The sequence below is a fragment of the Equus quagga genome, chromosome 15, assembly GCF_021613505.1.
Source record: "Equus quagga isolate Etosha38 chromosome 15, UCLA_HA_Equagga_1.0, whole genome shotgun sequence".
NCBI lineage: Eukaryota > Metazoa > Chordata > Mammalia > Perissodactyla > Equidae > Equus > Equus quagga.
In genome coordinates this window covers 39,820,253-39,840,511 of record NC_060281.1, presented here as the reverse complement: position 1 = coordinate 39,840,511, position 20,259 = coordinate 39,820,253, and the positions used below count along the sequence as shown (strand labels likewise).

The 20,259-nt window shown below is 39.5% G+C and overlaps 1 protein-coding gene across 4 annotated transcripts; it reads right to left on the bottom strand.

Annotated features, from left to right (window-relative positions):
• Positions 1-1,501: 1,501 nt before the first annotated feature.
• On the bottom strand, positions 1,502-17,660 carry SLC17A2 (solute carrier family 17 member 2). 4 transcript variants are annotated; one of them, XM_046639070.1, is made up of 12 exons: positions 17,458-17,659; positions 13,064-13,174; positions 11,581-11,792; positions 9,472-9,705; positions 9,299-9,386; positions 7,195-7,281; positions 5,681-5,799; positions 5,397-5,558; positions 4,773-4,905; positions 4,536-4,683; positions 3,647-3,737; positions 1,502-2,204 (listed from the first exon to the last, which is right to left on the bottom strand). In XM_046639070.1, exons 2-12 carry the CDS (start codon positions 13,089-13,091, stop codon positions 2,070-2,072), a joined length of 1,437 nt encoding a protein of 478 aa, XP_046495026.1. In that variant the 5' UTR covers positions 13,092-13,174; positions 17,458-17,659; the 3' UTR covers positions 1,502-2,069. The 4 variants fall into 4 exon arrangements, with proteins under 4 accessions (XP_046495026.1, XP_046495027.1, XP_046495030.1 ...); XM_046639071.1 differs by lacking the exon at positions 17,458-17,659 and adding an exon at positions 17,193-17,368; XM_046639073.1 differs by having other exon boundaries at positions 2,069-2,204; positions 3,612-3,737; positions 17,458-17,660.
• Between the last annotated feature and the right edge of the window lie 2,599 nt (positions 17,661-20,259).

Below are 20,259 nucleotides of genomic sequence, written 5' to 3'. Positions count from 1 at the left end.
TTTCAGCTCCCCCTGTCCAGTCACTGCTTCCATCTCTACCCAAGAGGAAGCCCTGACTTGATTTTTAACAGGATAGATTAGTTTTTCTATTTTGAAAAACTCTATTTAAACTTTTAAAAGAAGCTTTTGTCTTCTTTCACTTAACACTTTGTTTACGAGATCCATCCATGATGCTGTGTATTGTGGTCTGTTTATTCTCATTGCTGTATGAATAAGCCATAATTTATTTACTCGTTCTTTCCTTGACAATTTGTTTCCTGTTGGGCTGCTATAAATAGTGCTCCTATAAACATTGTTGTACATCTTTTTACAAATGTTTATGTGCATTTCTAAGTGAAATGTCTAAGTCATTGGAATGTCTACATGCAACTTTAGGAGATATTACTGAGCAGCTTTCCAAATTTTAATTGATGCCCACACCCATAGAGTGTGAGAGTTCTAGTTGCTCCACCCTTGCCAACATTTGTTGTTTTCCATCTTCTTTCATTTTATCTGTTTCATTAAGTATGTAGTAACATTTCATTGCGGTTTTGATTTTCATTTCTCTAATATTTCGTGAAGCTGAGCACCTCTTTATACGCTTATAAAGCACTTAGAATTTCTCTTTTATGGTGTCTCTGTTCAAGTCATTTGCCCACTTTTCTATTGGGTTCTCTGCCTTTTTTCCTATATTTAACTTGTCCATTCATTATACCACCCCTCTTTTTGTCTTCTTTTTTTTTTCTACAAACTCTCCTTTCTCGCTACATTGTAAATACCCAGAAGGCAGAGCCAGAGTGTTCTCAGCTTGGCATCACCTCAAGGCCTGACAAAGGTATTTTCCTTAGAACACGTGCTTAAAAATACCTGTCGATTTGCATTAGGAGAGTCTCTTCATTTGCTAAATTAGCCCAAGGTTTTAGTTTAGTCCCTGTGGTTCTCCTGGGCTCCTAAATATGGTGGGAATTTCTCCTCTGGAACAGTTGTTGGTAAAACCAAACTCAGCTCTGGGTGTGGAGAAAACCTAGAGGGTGTGTTTTAAGTGTTAGGAACCATAATTAATACCTGGTGGGGTTGATGATGTCTATTTGAGAATCTTGGAAAATAAGGAAAATATGAAGAAGGTCAAATGATCTTTCCCTACCCTGAAAAGAAACTGCTCTGGTATGTGGTATGCTGTCTTTCATCTTGCTATACCTTCAGTATTCTTCTCTCCCATATAAGTCATCATTTCATTGGAAAGCACCTCTATGGTCTCCCTCCAATTTTCACCATATGGTCCAAACCATCTCATTATCCCTTCTGGAAGTGCCCACATTGCCTCTGCTCACGTACATTCTCCTCAGAGTGCAAGCTTTCCAATTCTATCTTCTCTCTTCCCTGAGGTCTAGTTAACCTTGTTCATTTCCTCTTGTCCTTGTCATTTCCTGGTCGTTAATCTTCTGGAATTTAGCCAGGAAAGTAAATACCTGTTTTGCCTGATGGAAATAATCCTAATTTAAATAATTTGAAAATGATCTACTTAATTTTAGTATGTGAATTTTAATAGAATTTAACCACATAAATAAACATCCACGTTTCACAATGTATAAAAACAATAAAAATGTTAGTTCTCTAGATTACAGCTTTAAACATTCTGTTCTGTGCTGAGCTGTATAACACACAGTTACAGTTCCCAGCAGATCTTCTCTGTGTCCGTAATCACCCCCATGAAGGTACTTATCAGTGATTATTTTCACATAGATTTTTATTCATCCAGTACTTTCCAAAGAGGAAAATTCAAAGGCAACAGGAATTGATGTTTCAAGTTTGTCCAGCAGTTGTCAACCCTGGCTGCATGTTAGAAACTCTGGGAAGTATCTAAAAAATTAGTGATATCTGGGCTCTCCTCTAGACCAACTCATTCAGAATCTCTGGGGTAGGGCCCATTCATCGCTATAGTTTAGAGACTCCCCAGGGAAATCTAACATACAACCAGAGTTGAGAACTGTGGAGTCTATGATGAAGAATATGAAAAAAGAATGACGATAAGTAAAAAATGTTGAAAAGTTTATAGCCAGTACTACATTTAAGTTTGTAACTCTGTATTCTCAGAGGCGGGTGATGGTCCTCTCTTTGGCCCAGTCTTGGATTTCTGCTTGTCCAAATGTGAGGTAAAAAACCAGGCCAAACATGTTGACAGCAGCAGACAGGAAAAAGACATTCCTCCATCCAGACACAGAATCCTGGAGGCAAAAAACAGAATTATCAGTCTCATAAGTTCCTTCTCTACCAGTTCTAGAAGTCTTCCATTTTGTGTATTGCAACATTTATCAACAATGTGCAATAGCTACTTGTCTTAAATTATCAAAGAGGGTTTCATTAAACTGTTGGAACAAAATGAGTCTAAAATAAACATTGGGTTCTGGGTTGGGATGGATTTATTTTTAAACTAAAATAAATTAATCTATGCTAATGTTTTCCTGGAAATTTGGATCTCAGTGTTTGTGAAAATATTACATTACCCATTTAAAATTATGCCTAAAATGACATCTTCAAGATCTCATTGTTGGATGCCAGCCCTGTGGCCTAGTGGTTAAGTTGGGCGTGCTCTGCTTCTGTGGCCCAGGTTCAGTTCCCAGGCACGGACCTACATCACTCGTCTGTGGCCATGCTGTGGCAGCGACTCACATACAAAATAGAGGAAGATTGGCACAGATGTCAGCTCAGAGTGAATCTTCCTCAAGTTAATAAAAAGAGGAGGATTGGTAACAGATGTTAGCTCAGGGCGAATCTTCCTCAGCCAAAAAACAAAAGATCTCAGTCTTGTGTTCTCTCTGTTTTGTTTTGTTTTGTTTTGTTTCTGGCTATTGCCATCAATCACAACAACCACTTAGAAGGATATTGCAATACAATGCAAATTATAGTTAGTCTGCCTATACGATCCTCCTCACCAAGCCCTTGTAAGTCATAGTTCATTTCCGGCATTATAGTCATAGTGGGTTCCTAGCAATTTGGTGAAAAATTAACCTAGAAACTAGATCATACAAAGAGGTATTAAAACAAGACTTTTTTTGGTAAATTTACTTTTGCCATCCTTCCATCCCAGCTTGATTCTGCCTTTTCCTCTTCCCTACCAGCCCACACTCCCCACTGAGCAAGCCTCATGGCCCATGTTCTCTGCTCTGTCTCACAGCCATTCTCTTTTCACCCATGATTTAACCTCTCTTTAAACTGGCCTTAGGACAATTTGTGTTTCCATTTTGTGAATTTTTTTTTTTAAATTAGAATTACTCTGAACAGACTCTCATAATCTTCCCCTTCCGCTCCTCTGTCTTCATCTCTTACCATTTCTTGACATGTGCCATTCACTCTGGTCATAACTAAGAACTGTTTCATGCTTTTATACCTCTAGAAAGTCTTACACACTGTTTTCCTCTGCCTGCACTGCTGATTTTCATCAACATAACATCTATTCATATTTAGAAATTCAGCTTATATTTTTCTTTCCCTGGGAAACCTGACCTACCACACTCTGATTTAGAGTCCCCTGTGAGTAATTGTGTTGACATTCACACTTGTTTTCCACACCAGACCATACAGTCCTTGAGAGCAAAGGCCCTATTGTGTGTCTCCAGTGCCTAAAACAATACCTGCCACTTGCAGATGGTCAATAAACAGGCCCAACCTGACTAATAAGGAATCCGGTGGTAGTGGAGGAGATGATTCCTGCGATGAGTCCAAATCCCCTTGAGATTCCCATGAGGAAACTTGCATATCTGTGGGGAGACGACATTATAGATGATTTAATATAGAAAGCTTCCCATAGCTTTTCAGAAACTCAACTTTAATGCTGTTCAATCTAATGGCAAAGTCATTTTGCCCAATGAAGTTTTTCATTCACCTAAAGGCATTCAGGGCAATGTCTGTTTGCCAACCCCGAAATCACCCAGCTGTCCAGTCAACAACCAGGAAACAATTCAGTCTCCTGGGAGGCTAAGTTCCTACCCCAACTGCTCAACATGGCAGGTAGCTTGTGCAGTGGGAAGGACAATAGACTCTGGACAAACTGCCTCTGTCCAAATCTTGGCTTTGCCGTTGTGTGACCTTAGGCATATCATTTAACCTTCTTGTGCCTCAGTCTTCTCCCCTATAAAGTAAGGATAACAATAGGGCCTGCCTCATGTAGTTGTAAGGATGAGATGTTTTGATATATGAGAAATCCTTTGGATAGGATGTGGCTCATGGGAAGTGCACACATATGAGATAGATACTATTATTAATACTCTGGAAGCTTTTCCAAAACACGTATTTGTGGGCCGTTTCCTGGAACACAGTCAAACCTCTGTGGGGAGTCTTGGGAAGCTCTTCATCTAAATGATTACTAGCCAAGATTGGGAACTGTTGTTCTAAATATATCTTAAGTCATGTCCACATACTGACATTTCTAGTTATTTTTCACTATTCTGCCATCAGTTAGAGAATGTCAACAACATGAAGGAGTTACGAGAAGAAGACTGAGGCCTAACATCTTTGGAAGGGCCAAGAGGAGGGGAACAAACAAGTAAAGGTCTTACCTGGGGGCAACATCTAAGGTGTTGATGATGAACCCCGAGTCACACAGGTTGCTGGTCCCAGGAATAAGTATGAGCAAAATCATGGTTGTGATATAACTGGAGGTCACGAAGGGTAGGGCCACAGCACATAGCGATGGAAGGAGAAGCCCTGGGCAATGAGGAGACGCCATCAGGAACCCTCTCAGACCATGCGTGGAAAAAGGGATTGGTTAACCGAGCCCATACGCCTATCCTTACCTAGGGATGAAAAGAGTTTTCGTACGTTGATTAATCTGAGAAGATTCCTAGACAGAAGGAAATCTGCCAACTGACCTCCTAGAATCGTACAGCTTGAGGCAGCAATAAAAGGCAGGGAGGAAAGAACCCCACTCTGAAGGAAGGAAATGTAGACAGTGAGTACAGAGGTGCATATAGCACCGAGGTTTATCAGTTGTACTGACCAACCATTAGCCCACCCTCCTGACATTCTGAGTTGTTCTAAGAAAATTAGCATCCTTTTCCACATGAGAAGAACACTGTTTAAGTTAAGAGGGCCAGCACTTGAATTACACCAGTCTCCAGAGAAAAGTAATACTAATTCCTAAGGGAAATTGAAGAATCAGCTAGTGTGGTAGTGTAGTATAGTGGTTAAGAACACAGATGCTGTAGCAGCTCTACCACTGAGTAGTTGTGTAATCCAGGGCAAGTCTATAGATCCCTATTCTATCCCTGTGCAATGGGAACCATTACTGTGCCTCTCTTAAGGTCACTGTGAGGGGTAAATTAGCAGTTATGTGAAAAGCCAGGATGTAGTAGGCAGCATAGAACTAATTCTCCTTATTGCCATTATCGTTTTCATAGAAGTATCAGAAGTATACTCACATCTCTGATGTTAACATGGAGCACAGAACTGATGTACGTCGGTAGGTATGATATGATTATGGTGCATAACCAGAAATGGCTGAAAAAGCCCATGAAAATGGCCCAAAGTGGTAGGCATCTGACCATAGCCTTTATGGGGACAGATCGTCTAGGAGAACTGGGCTGAAAGGAAATATCTAGTCAACAGGGCTATTAGAACAGACCACAGGGTGCCTCTTCTGGGAGCCCCACACCCTGCCCTGGAGATCTCTGCATGGTCCACAAGTTGAAGGGAGGCACTGTACCTGTTGAGCCAGTGAAGACATAATGTATTCCTTTTCCTTGACACTTATGCATGGGTGATGCGTGGGGTCATCATAAATCACCGTGAACCAGAGGAGACAGCAGACACAGCCAATGCTACCTGGGAAGCCAGGACCCAATTAGTTTTCAGGTAGATTGGTGTGCTGGGGGAAGGGAGTTTCCTCTGAAGTGGCATCCCTCTCCCCCAAAACACACATATCAATTCAAGGTTATTCCACCATAAAGACCTAAATTTTCCCTCTTCTTTATTTCGATTTTTCTACAAATCTCCTTTTAGCTAAACCTCTCTAGATGCTACTTCTCAAATATAGAGTACCGTTTGTCAATGTCAGAGCCCTCTGGAGATGGCACGAGCATGAATGTACCATTGCATAGCTGACTAATCACTCTTAAACTCCAATGGTTATAGTGTTATATGTTGTTAGCAGCAATTTCTTAATATACACACTACTGTCTTATTTTGTAAGATTTGAATAGTCAGGATTGAAGAAGAGAGTAGTCATACATACATGAAACAACTGCCATAAAATCAGTACGGCAAGGAAAAATTTCCAATGCATTTGCAAAAGACAGTGTTATTTGTATTCAAACGACTCATTCATTATGGATTTCCAGAAGAAATGCTTCTTGACAATACTTGATTAACATATATGAGCCAAAATGACCTGGGATTAGCATCATTAATGAGAAAGCCATCCAAGCCAGAACCATAATGAATGGAGCCATTTGGTTATAATAATAGAACAGAAACTCGTCTCATTGCTGAGATTTGTATTTGAAGTTCAGTGTTAAAAGACTCTGGGGATTAATGTTCTTTAAATTCCCACTAATTACTGGATTCATCCATTCTTTTATTTATAAAGCTATAAACCAGGAACTATGATAGTACCAAAGCGATAAAAAACATTATAGAATGAATTCCATGCCTTAAGCATTTTATAGTCTAGTGGAGCGGGAGAAGAAGAAATAAATAATTAAACACAATACAGCATAGAGAAGAAATATTGGCAGGCAGCGTAGGGAGCAGACAGGCCGAATCTGATGGGATAAGACCTTGGAAATCCCCATAGGGAGGGTGACATTTAAATTGAGCTTTATAAGTTTCACCTGGTAGAGAATAGGTTAAGAGCATCTTGGTAGAAATAAAAATTATAACGAAATATGAAGACACGTTTAAAGTGTATTCCACCTACTTTCATATCTTAACCACATACAGCAACTAGACCTGGCATTTCAGATGTGGTGGTACAGATTCTGCAGAAGATGCCTGGGTAGAAGTATAAGGTTGCACTCCTCATATCTCAGAAGTCAGCTCCATGCATACTGTCATCTCCTAGACTAGAGTAAGAAAACTCCCAGTCCTCAACACTCTTCACTGTTTTCCGTTACAAAAGAAATTTTCCCCCATATGAGAAGAACGTGGATGATGGGTAATGTAGGCATCAAAACGAGTGCCTGGAAATGGAGGCATTATGATTAAGAGAAAGTGACTCACCAAAGATGTAGAAGATAAAAGGCCAGCCCAAGGCCTGTGAGATTAATCCCCCCACACAGAGGATGATGAAGGACCCGAATGCTGCCCCTGAAAAGAAGAGAGAGAAAAGACACTCAGGAAAATAGCAAAGGCTGAGACTGAGTGGCCTCCCTGGACATTGTCCCAACAGTGAGGTGGCAGACTCAGACTCACTGGGTGACAAGAGTCTTTCTTCCTACTCACAGACCTCCCCCAATAAAGTCATGGGAAGTAATTAGAATTAATAATAATGATATGCCTCCTGACACTTCAGTGGCTTCTTAACAGCAATGTGACCAAACACAAATGACTTAGTTTGTCATAGAAACTGTCTGCAACCACAGCCCACCTGTATTTCTTTAGAATTAGAGTTACATTCTGGCAGGGTGCAATCAAAGGTTGATGACAGAAAAGGAAAGACTTACAAAAATTAATAAGATACAGTCCTTGCTCTCAAGGAAATTTCAGTGCAGTTGGAGAGAAAAATGTGAACAAAATTCACTATTACAGGTGTAAAACAATGTAGACCTTGGAGTCTGAATATATTTTACAGAGACCCAGAACAAGAAATGCATTTTACTTGGCAACAAAATGCATATACCAATATGCACACATACATACACACTCCTCAAACAAGTTTCAAATTTCAATACTTAGCCTTACCATGTGCAATGTGCTCCAACATTTTCTATTCTATTCTATTCACTTTCATTTTTAAATACTGGTTTTGACCCACTAAATTGATTTTATGACCCCCTCAATGGGTCCCAATCTACAATTTGAAAAAAAAAAAAAGGATGTGGAATATAAATATGATAATACAACTACAATGTGCTATGAAAGTAACATGAGGGGAAAATTAAAGCTAATGATAAGATTTATGAATTGTTTACATAAGCTAAGCAGTAGGATGGATGGAATTTTGGTAAAAGAAACTGGGAGCAGAGGACTTTCCAGGAAAATGAGCCAGTCGAAATAGAGCCAGAGAGAAATTAAGTGCAGATTGTATATGGTGTGACCTAAGCCTTTCTTACAAAGGGATGTTGAGTGAAAAAAGCAGGTTGGGACCATATGGCAGAGCATCTTTATATCCATGCGGTAAGAAGGTCAGTCTTTATCTGAAATCGTGGAGGACAATGTTGAAGGTCCCCAAGCAGGTGAGCAAAAATGCCCCATCTGTGCTTTAGGGAAATAACTTGGCTTTGATGGGAAGAGAAGGTTGGAGAAAATAAAGCTGGAGAAGAGAGAAGGCCAAAAGGAGAGAGCATTTGTAGATAGAGGAGATGGTGACAACCGCAATTGAAGGAGCCAGAACACAAGAGGGTTGCTTTGAAGTAAAAATCTGCAGGATGCAGCCATGCATTGGACCTAGGAGTGTGGGCTTGATGGAACCTCAGTTCTGTTCTTCAAGGATACACTCTCAGGGCTACCAGATGCAGCAAATAGCAATGATCAAGTTGTCAAGTCCTTAGTATAATCACAGACTATGGAGAGGCAGTCCAGTATGGTGTTTGAGAGTATACACCCTGGGATCCAACTCAAATCTCAGTTCTACCACATGCTGGTATTTGTATTTGGGCAATTTACTTAATTTCTGCATAAATTAATTCCCTCCTTTGTAAAATGAGAGTTAAAAATAGTACTTATATCAGAAGGTTGTGAGGATTAGCTCGGAATAGTAAAGAGCTCAGAATAAAGTGGGCTCTTTAAACTCTGCTTTCCAGCCTGATTTCTCACCCCACGACTCTGAATTCTAATAGATTTAATTTCCACCTGCATATCTTTCCTAAAATGGTGTTTATACAGTTTACTTGACCTTTTTCCATTCATGCAAATTCTTAAAGTTCTAAACTTTTTCCTACAATGCTTTTCTGACTACCTAGCTCACAATGATCTTTTCTGCTTCTGAGCCTCAGTGGCTTTCCAGCACAGATGTAGCTTTCTTATTTGTTATGTAACCGTCTTACATTGTCGAATTTTTTGGAAGTACTTTTCTCCATCTTCCCCAAATCATCCCATGCATAGAAGGAAAGATGTGGTAGGCGGAAGCCGATTACAAAGCTGTGATCCATATTTGCATCCTTACCTGAACCCGCAATGCTGGTGAGCTTGCTTCGTTCAAGTGGGGGAGCCCATTTTGCCCAAATTGTAAACTGACCTGTCCATGCCATTCCCTAAAATGAAAATCATTAAGATCTTTGATCTCTAGTAGAATTCAGGCATCTGCATTCCACTCAGAATGAGAAAGTATCTGGATACCTGGGCCATGCCCTGGACTGTCCGAGTCACAATGACCAAAATCACTCCGAAGTCAGCAGCCAGTGGTGTAAAGAGGGTGAGAAGGGAGGAGGTCAGCAAACCAGCACCAAGCATCTGTTTTGCTCCAAAAATTCCTGCTAAATATCCACTTGGAATCAGAGTCAGTATTATCCCATAGCTGATGGAGCTAAAGATGATACCCTGAGTCTCTGGGCTCCATTCATATACAGAGGCCTAGGGAAAAAGAAAAGGAAAATTCTTTGCTAAGAAGTTCTTTTATAAAAGTCTACTTTACAGACAGAGCTGCTTGGGGTTGGTGAGACCTTACTATAAAATATCGATTTTGGTTTTCTTCTATTTTTTTTTACCTGAGTTAAATACAGTAGCTCCTCTTTATCCATGGGGGGAAATGTTCCAGGACGCCGTGGATGCCTGAAACCATGGATAGTACTGAACCCTATATATATTACGTTTTTTCCCATCCCTATATATTTGAAGTGCAACAGCAAAACTAGCATGAATTTCTTTTTCCTTCTTCACAATTTCTTGGATAGACGATTCCTTCCTATGGTAGATTCAGCAACCTCAGTATATGATTTTTTTCTTTCCTTATTAAGTCGAGAACTTTTCCCTTGTCACTTAAAGGAAGCACTTCACCACTGCTCTTTGGCATATCCTAATTGCCAACATCACTATTCTTGCACTTTAGGGCCAGTATTAAATAAAACAAGGATTACTTGAACACAAGCACTGTGATACCAGACCATCTTGATAACCGAGACAGCTACTAAGTGACCAAGAGGAGGGTAGCGTATACAGTGTGGATACACTGGACAAAGGGATGATTCACGGCCTGGGTGGGATGGAACAGGATGGTGGGAGATTTCATTATGCTACTCAGATAGCACACAACTTAAAACTGATGAACTATTTATTTCTGGAATTTTCCATTTAATATTTAAGACCACAGTTGACTGTGGGTAACTGAAACCATGGGAAAGCAAAACCACTGATCCAGGGGACTACTGCATTCCACCTTTCCAAACAAACAACCAATTATACCCCTAATTTGCTTCTCTCAGAGAGAGAAAAAAACAGAGGAAATAAAGAAGAAAAGAGATAAAGAAATGATTATACAGATGGATGATAGTAAAATATAAACGAAAAGAGCCATTGAGAGATATTGCATGTGTGAAAGAGCTTCCTTTAACTGTTTTGCTTCTGGTAAAAGTTGGGTGACATGTCAACTCATTTCAAAGAATAAGAAAAACACAAATATGCTGAACTGTCATCAAAATCACTTTCTAAAATCAAGTTTAGGAATTATGGTCTGCCTGGTAGAGCTGACATCCTGAAATACATATGACACATTAATAAGATCACATTCTTCTTCTAACGTAACCCAATAAATAATTTTTGGTAGCCCACTAGATATATAGCATTATGCTATAGAATGAAGTACAGAGGAAAAAAATAAGATATGAAATATTTTATCCACTCAAAATAACTATAAATAATGCATGATGTATGATTCATGTCAGATGTCAAGTTTGAGGGTAAACGTCCTTAAAATATAGACATTGAGAAGAGGAAAGAACAATTTGGGAGGGTCCCAGGAAGGAAGGAGTACTAGAACCATCCTTTGAAGAATGGCTATGATTTGTATAAAGAGAAATAGGAAAATTCATTCTTATTGAAGAAAACAGCAAAAGTGGACTTGTAGCATTTGGAATGATATTGAATGATCAGAATCTAACCAGCACTCTGATTTACTCAGAACAAAGACCTCCTGGGCCATTGGTAGCAGGTATGAGTATGCTGAGAAGTGGGACCAGATTCTGGAGGAACACAGCAAGTCGAGAAAGGAGTTTGGCAACTTGAAGTTACCCCAGATTTTTGAGTACAGCAGTGTGAATGTATAGAATGAACAATGGAAGAAAGACTGGAGGCAGGAGGGCATTTGAAGTAAGCTGTGTCCAAGATAATAAAATCATGAAATACGAGGATGACATTAGAAACGTAGAGTAAATGATAGTTTAAAAGAAAAATTTTTAAATAGGGTATAATCATGATTCTCATACAAATATAAAGTGAACATGTGATACTTACCCCTGTATTAAATTTCTTGAAGGATCTGCTGGGGTTATTAAGGGTTTCTGCAAGAGGTTCTTCTGTGGAGACATTGGATAGACCATGATGCTGAGTGCTATTCACCATTGCAATGATTGCAATGCTTAGACTCACACGCTGTGTTATCATGGTGAAGTTTGAGAAATGCATGATGAGAGCCAGTCCATAGCGCAGTGAACAGAAATCTGGACCTAGAGAATAACACAGAAGTATGCAGTGAGTATCCTGGACTGAAATTGCTTTATTTCTATTTTTCCCATGGCTAAATCTGAAAACACTTCAGATAATCTCACGCAGTCCCACTGTCTTTTTTCATGAAAATAATCACAACTACCACCCTCCTTTGTCATATTCTTTAGTTTGCTTCAAGACAGTAAATCTGGAATCTTACAATCAAGTACAGAAAATATGGCCTCTTTTCAGAGGTGTGAGAAGCAGATGATAAATACAGGAGAACCTAAATGAAGGCATCTACGTCATAGTGCTTCAAAATAAAGCGAATGGGGAAGATGGTGGCAGAGCCAGCCACAAAACCCAAGTCTGCCACCTGTAAGTCAATGGTCTCAACTGTTTTGCGTATTCGTTTACCATAAAGCTTGAAACTTTATACTTAGAGAGCTGCCTTTGAATTAAGCTAATCCAACATCTAAGGATTCTCTTTTAAAATAGCTGAGAGACAGTGTGTAAATGAGCACTTCCACTAACGCCTTAGTGTAAGGTTTACCTGGAAATGTTTTTGTTGTGTGTCACTAGGCCCTGCCTTCACATACCTTCAGCTTTCCAAAAAATTAATATGGACAATCATTTTTATTGAGTGTGTTGGTGATATGGTGCTGGAGAAGTGTTCAGTATGTCACAAGAGTAACACATTTTTTTTAAAAAGTCCCCACGAAGTGGAACAATGGACTAATATTGAAAGAATTCCCATGTGAATAATGGATTCAATTTTTTCCTGCATATTTGGAGAACTGGGACTACAGAGAAACAGAGAGAGAACCTATGCAGAAAGAGAGAAAAATATAATGGAGAAATAATTTTTAATGGCCGAATAGGCACAGGGATAGGATTAGTTGCTTGCAAAATAATTAGTTCCATCTTACTGGAGGTTTTCAAGCTCAGGGGAAAGAGCCAGCTACTTGGCAAGGATATTATAGCAGGAATTCATGCATGGGTTGGAGGTTTGTTTAAAATGACCTTTTCAAGACTCTTTCCATTCCTTACGTCCCAGGGTTTATTGATCATTTGGCTTAATTTCTGATAGATAACTCAGTGGGGGTCCCTAATGAAAAAGCAGCAGGCAACAGGATGAGGGGCTGGAGTTGGTTCCATGTTATACTGAGTCTCAACAACAGGGCGACATGGTAGAAAAAGGAGGAGAGGAGAGCAAGGATGTGTAAAGAACACTGGAAATAAGCTTCCACTCTTCCTCAAGGTAGCCTGCAAACAAGAGAGACAGCTTTACCTTTCCTGGTGGAAGGCTTCTCGTCCATTTGGCTTCTCTGGGAAAGAGTACCACACTTTGTGGTGGAGTTTCCCTCTGCCCTGAATCTCTTTTACGACGACCGGCTTTTATCTATGGGGAGACCAACAATCCAAAACATGAGACACAAATAATTTTCTCGTGTTAATGTTGCCTTCTCTCAGCATCAATAAAAGTTTTGATCCAACACAGCTGTAGGATTTACATCTTACAGTACACTTCTTTAATGCTATGCTTAGGGAAACCTAGATTTTTATAAGAAAATCTGGCTGTAAGTCTCAGCTACATGACTGAGAGCTAGTGATTTAAATCCTCTAACCATCCATTTCCTCATCTGTCCAACAAAAATAAGTCTCTTTCTGAGTGGTGCTGCAAGAATGAAATGAGAACATTGCAAACCACAGAGAACCATGCACAAGTAAGGAGTATTATGGCTCGAGGCAGGTCAGAAGAGAGGAAAGCTAAATTAACCTCAAGAGCTGAGGAGAAAAGTTCCAAGGCAGCCCTTTCTTTCATTCTGACCATATTTCTGTCCCTCTGTACAACCAGAACAACGTTCGATAGTGTCTTCTTTGAATGTGAAGGGCGACATTGCCTATCACTTATATGTATTACATTTAAAGATTTAAAATACTTATTCTTGTCTTTGTTTCGCTTAAGTTGGGCACTTTATTGGACTGAAAAGGTCTTCAAATCACCTGTAAAATCATGTTGAATGGTTGCTTCCTACTACAATTTTGAATAAATTCAGCTACGTTGACAGGTAAAGAGAATTCGTGACTCCAAAGTGGACATTTTGATACTTGTACACCAGTCAAACTCTCTTTTAGGATACATACACTTATTTGAGGAATAATACTCATCCTAAGAATATTGACAATTTTGCAGCCATTCCTAAACTAAAGCATCCACAACTTTACAAATGTATGTATCATGCTTATGTTTCATCATTTAAAGCTTTGCATTCTCTCTGCACATAAATTTAACAAGACTTATCTGCACCCTTAAGGATGTTCACAATCTATGACCTTAAGAGGGAGGATTGTAAGGAAAGATACAGATGAAGAATTCTGTCAAAAAATATTCTTTGCAGTATTAGTTATTACAGCATAATATTTGAGACAAATTAACCAAACAATAAGGGTTTAGTGAGTCATTTTTAATAGATGCTTATGATGGACTTTATGAAAATAATGTTTTCAAAGATGTTGAGTAACATTAAGGAAATGCTTGTACTCTAGTATACAAAGCAGGCACTATGCCTGTATTGATACACGCACATCCACAGAGAGAGAAACAGATTCACATAAGCGCCAGCCATGGCTATTTCTGGGTTACAGAACATGGTGGTCATATTATTCTTTATGATTTTCCATATTTACCAAGTGATTTTTTTATAATAAGTAGATACTCATTTTATACCCAGAAGAAGCTACATGTCTTTGAGAGAATAATAATTAGGCTTTATTAGCATAGTCAGAATAGCTTTCTGCTTGTCAAATATCTCTAGAATTCTGAGAATAAGATCTCCCCATCTAAGTTTTGAAATTTTCTTCTTTGATTACAACGGACCAAAATAGATGCCCAACTGCTAACAAGAGAAGTTCAGAACCAGGAAACATGTTGGCTTTGCTCTACCTTGAAAGACTTTCAAGTCTTGCTAACAACTGGATGATGTCAGGAGTTCAGCTCTGCGCTCTACACTCAGATCTTAGCTGAAGCAGACTGGAATAGACACCTAGTCGACCCAGAGTTTGAACCATTTTCTATTAGATTTCCCTCGTTAAGATCTCAAGACTTGGCTGAAGGCAACTTTTTGACTGTACATGCAGCTACAAGGAGCTCTACTCCACTTAAAGCTTTCCCACCAAGCTCTCCAATAAATCATACCAACTCTGAACTCTAGAGCTGAAAGAGACTCAGAGATCTTCTGACCCAACTGTTCATTTTATTGATGAGAAAACTGGTGTGCTGAAAGTTTGAAAAACTGTCTCAGTCACTGAGTTTTCTGAATCGGCCCGGGTCTCCCAATGCCCAGATCGCTGCTTTTTCTATGTGTTGCTACTGTGTCCCCTTTATGTTCATATCTTAAACACAAGCTTAAAACACAACAGAGTAGCTTCACTTGGAATCATTCCAGATGGGAACTTATATGATTTCAAATTAAATTTTAGTCATTTATTCCAGAAGGAAATTTGATGATGAAAATACTTTCAAGTTGAGCTTTGAACATCGTGAAAAATAAAAACAACTACTTATTCTTGTTCTTTTGGTTAATAAAATTATATCATAATCCTATTACTTTAGTTGCCATTCCCATTCCATTCAATCCCTTTCTTAGCTTTCATGGTTTCAAATGCTACTTCGAATTTTGTCTCAATAGCTAATTTCAGTTGTTAATTTCCCTGTTTCCTTTGCATGAGACAAATACAGATGTCAGGTGGACATCCTGAACAATTCAAAACTAGGGTCTTTCTGTGATGTAGTGTTGGAAACTATTTTTAAAAAATAATCACAGAAGCATATGAAATTATCAGGTCTAAACACTGGCATGATTGATAAGCACTTAGAGTTAGTGTAATGAGACTTAGCCCAATTGTAAACAGTTTCAAGGACTTTCCCACTCAGGAGTGACACTTCTAACAAACCGTGAATCCTAGTGCTAAAGCTGTAAGTAGACACAGAAAAGTTGAATTGAAATTAAGTTAAAGGAAAATTCTATATTTTAAAAATAATTTTATGACAATATAGAGTTGCATTTGATATAAAATTAATAATATAGACATATAGTTTATGTATAAACAAAAGAATAGTTTTTTCCTATTCTTTTAAGTCTAGAACTCCTGATTTTGTTATAATTGTCTTTCTATTGCTCTTGGATTTCCCCTAATATACAGCCTGTCTTGCATCACCTCTGTTAGCCCAGTCTCTTCGTTTACTCAGAGTAAATGTTACATGTGGTTGAAAGAGCATGAACCGGCAGTTCAAAGGGTATCCAGGGACCAAGTTCTTCTCTGCCATTCACAATTTGAATAAACCTCAGCAGGTTTCATAAGCTCCCAGAGCTTTAATTGTTTCATAGGAAAAATGAGGATAACATTACTTCACAGGACTGTTGTGAGTGAAACAAAGATATGAGACATGCCTTCTCAATGTAAAATATTATACATTGTAAAATGTCATTGGTATTCACAACAGCAAGAATAACAAACAATCACAAGATTCAGACTTGGGCCCTATCAGATTCATACCTACAGGCTTGCAGCAAATAAAATTCTTCTCTTTTTAAATGCTTTTGATTGGTTGTTAAATTGATTTTAAACTTTCCCTTTTAAAAGCAGATTCTTCTGGACTAGAATCCACAAGATGGTTGCAGAAGGGATGTGTCTTGCTACATGCATCAGAGAACATGGGAAGAAGTCATTTCTTCCGTGTTAGTAAAACTGAGCCCCTCTTTGTCCCTTGCCTACCTTTCTGAAAGATTGAGAGCTCTGAACTATATTTGATTATTTCAGTAGATCATTTATGTCATACTGTCAATTCACTTATGAATTTAGTCATGAAAAAGAAAAAGAGTTCTGAGCATGAATAGTAGGCAATCCTCGAAGGCACGGTTATGCCAAAATTAAGGTGCAATTGGGGCACTACTTGTAGGGAACTCATGGCTTGGCCCATCAGGAGATATGTAGAAGTGACTGTGCACCTTTCCTCTAAGCGACAACCTCAGGCTATGTCTTCAAGGCCAATAAGAGCGCAACTGTGTCTTGGAATGGGGATTTTCTCCTGGCAGTTGGGAGAGGGCACCTACACTGAGTCTTTTCCCCTAGGGTTCCCCATCAGAGAAAGGGGCTAAGCATAATCTCTCTGGGCACCTTGCCTCAGCTGTACAACAAGGGCAACAAATTCTACAAGCATACAAGTTTTCTTGCCTTCAATCTTATTCATAACTTTGCCCATGCTCTCCTTTTCTGGAGAGTTTCAAATATATATAGAAATCTGAAAAGACTCATTAGTCACTGTCCCCAAACCCAAACCTTGTTAGTTCTGATCCAGTATTATATTCCACAGCCAAAGGCTGTCCAACCAGCGAGGTGTCACAGTTAATACTCACGGAATCCTCGGAGAAGTGGCCATCGTCCACAGTGTTCATTGGTACTGGCGGCCTCTCAAACCTTGCTCTAGGATCTTGACTGAATCGATTACTGTTTTTAGAAAGCCTCTTCTTCGTTTTGGAACCAGAAACTATTCCCAGATGGAGATCTTTAGGCTGCCGTTAATGTTTTTCCTCTGACTTCCCCTGAAACTGTCCCCTCCCTTTAAGGGATCTCCGATTAATTAGTAAATATCTTCTGACCCAAAAAGAAAAAAGCACTTACCTTCACCATTAAACCAGTATTTTAACCCCTAGATGTTGAGGCTAAAAAGAGGGAGTTTCCATCCCTTCTTCCCTTTCAAATAAGACCTCTGAGTTTCACAAGGATAAATAACGAGCCGCGTGACAGTGAGACTGCATCAGGTTTGGCCCTACATTCTCCGAGCAGAGAGACTGAGTTTGGCTTTGCCGCTTAATTTTTAACTTAATTTTCAAGTTCTCACTGACAGAGTGAGTATCTCAAAAGATGACACCATGTTTTTCTGCTTTGAACTGTGCATACAAACGAAAAAGTCAACAAGCCTTTTTCCTGAAAAGAAGGCGGCACGGTGTGGAAGAAAGAGCAAGGCTCCTGGGATTGGAGAGATGAGGTCAAGCCCACTTTCACTTCCTAGTGTTTTCTGTGGCCTTAGACAACTCACACACCCTCTTTGAATTGGTTTCTACATTAGTGAAGCAAAGCTTATAATATTCAACTCATGGGGATATTGGGCAAATAAAATGAAATACTTAGGCTAAGTGGTAGTAGGTCCTCAGTAAATGAGAAGTTCCCATTAAAGAGTTCTGCTAAGTCAGCTAGCCCTTCCTTAAGAATTTGGTGCCCACAGCCTAGTGAATGTGAACTTCGGCTCCTCTGCTATCTTCCCACGGAGCTACCCTGGACCCTTCCTAATCCAGTCTCACTTGATTCCTAACTCTTGGATTTGTGTCCTATTTGTGATTCTTAAATTTTGGACTGTGGTTGCTGCTGGGTCTTCCCAGTTTGACTCTTTTGAGCCCCATAAAATGAGGTGGAGGCCTGTCCTCTCTGGCTTTATTAGCTTCAAACTGCCTTAGTTGAGTTTTCCTGTCCCCGTTAGTGTCATCATACTCCCCCAAACAGCCTATTGGACTCAGCACCTTAACTTAGGTACTTGGTCCTTCTATTAGTTTTCTATTTCTACTGTAATAAATGAACACGAACTTAGTGGCTTAAAACAATACATATTTATTCTTACAGTTCTGGAGGTCAGGAGTCTAAAATGAGTTTCACTGGGCCCAAAATCAAGGTGTTGGCAGGGCCACACTCTCTCTGGAGTTGTTAGGGGAGAATTCATTTCCTTACTTTTTCCAGTTTCTAGAGGTCATCCACATTCCTTAGCTTGTGGCTCCTTCCTCCGTCTTTAAAGGCAGTAGCATAACATCTTGAAATCATTTTCTCTCCCTCTGGCCTTCCCGCCTCCCTCTTTCTAAGGACCCTTACATTGGGCTCACTTGGACAATCCAGGATAGTCTTCCCATCTCAACATCCTTAACTTAATTACATATGTCAAGTCCCTTTTGCCATACAAGGTAACGTATTCACAGGTTCCAGGGGTTGGGATGTGGGAATCTGTGAGTGGCATTTTTCAGCCTACCATAGTCCACTTTTGAGGAGTGGAGGAGTAGCAGGGAGAATTGAAACAACAGTTCCTTCCTTCCTTTAATTGAAAACTCTGTGGCCAGTCCCATGGCTGAGTGATTAAGTCTGCCCACTCTGCTTCGGTGGCCCAGGGTTCGCAGGTTTGGATCCTGGCCCTGGACCTACACAATGCCATCAAGCCATGGTGTGGCAGCATCCCACATAGAGGAACCAGAGGACCTACAACTATGACACACAACTATGTACTGGGGCTTTGGGGAGAAAAAAAAAAAGGAAAAAGAGGAAGATTGGCGACAGATGTTAGCTCAGGGCCAATCTCCTACCAAAAATAAATAAATAAATAAATAAACAAATAAAATCACATTTTTTTTTTAAAACAAAGAAAGAAACTGGTTATTGACTCATTATAAAGTCACATAAAGTTATTATATGCCGGACCAGGCAATGAAAATAGTTAAAAATAGGACAAATGAGAACTTTTTTTTTACCTAGTCTGCCCAGAAGAAGTTGTGACGTTTTCTAATTTTCGCAAAGGCACAGCGTGAGCTGCCAGCAGCCCCGGCAGAAAAAGTAGCTGAGTGGATCCCCAAAATAGGAGTAAATACAATAAGGAAAGAGTGGTCACCAGTGTCCAATGCCAGAAGTTATTCAAACTATATTCCAGAAGCTGCTTATTTTGTTTAAATAGTATAATCCTATTGTTGGCTTTTGCAGGCTTCCTGAGAGGATTGTGTATATTTTGAGAATCTCTATATCTACAGTTCTTGGCACAGCATCTGACCTTTAGTTTGCTGAGCTATAGTTTAGTTTGGTATACATTACTTCATTGAATGAATGAATTCTTGTCACACACACCATTAAGAATCAAGATTTCTGTAGCTGGTCCAAACCCCTCACCCTCATCATGATTTTCACATAACAAACTATTGTTAAGTCAATTTCATGAGCTATACACTTAAAGAACAAGCATCTTTAACTTATTTAGAAACCTCAAGAGTAATGTAGCAGAAAAGATCAGAGACACTTAAAAAATTAGGTCTCCCTGGCCTGGCATTAATGGCTGTTTCCAATCAGAGCAGTTCAATTGCCTTCTTTTTTGAGAGTTTACTATGTTCCAGACATGGTGCTAGCTTCTGAGAACATCAATTTGTTTAAGACCTGACCTATACCTCCACATAGTTCAGAGTCCACTGAGCGAGACTATACACAGACAACTAGGATGAAAGGTAATAAAAACAAACAATACAAGCATGCACAGAGTACTAGGAGAGAACAAATAAGGAGCCCTGCAAACACAGAGATGTCAGGGAAGGCTTCCGGGAGGAGGCGGGGCAGTGCTCAGTCTGCCTGGGTGGTGTGAATGAGTCAGTCACATAGGGGAGAGACTTTCCAGAAAGAGTAAAG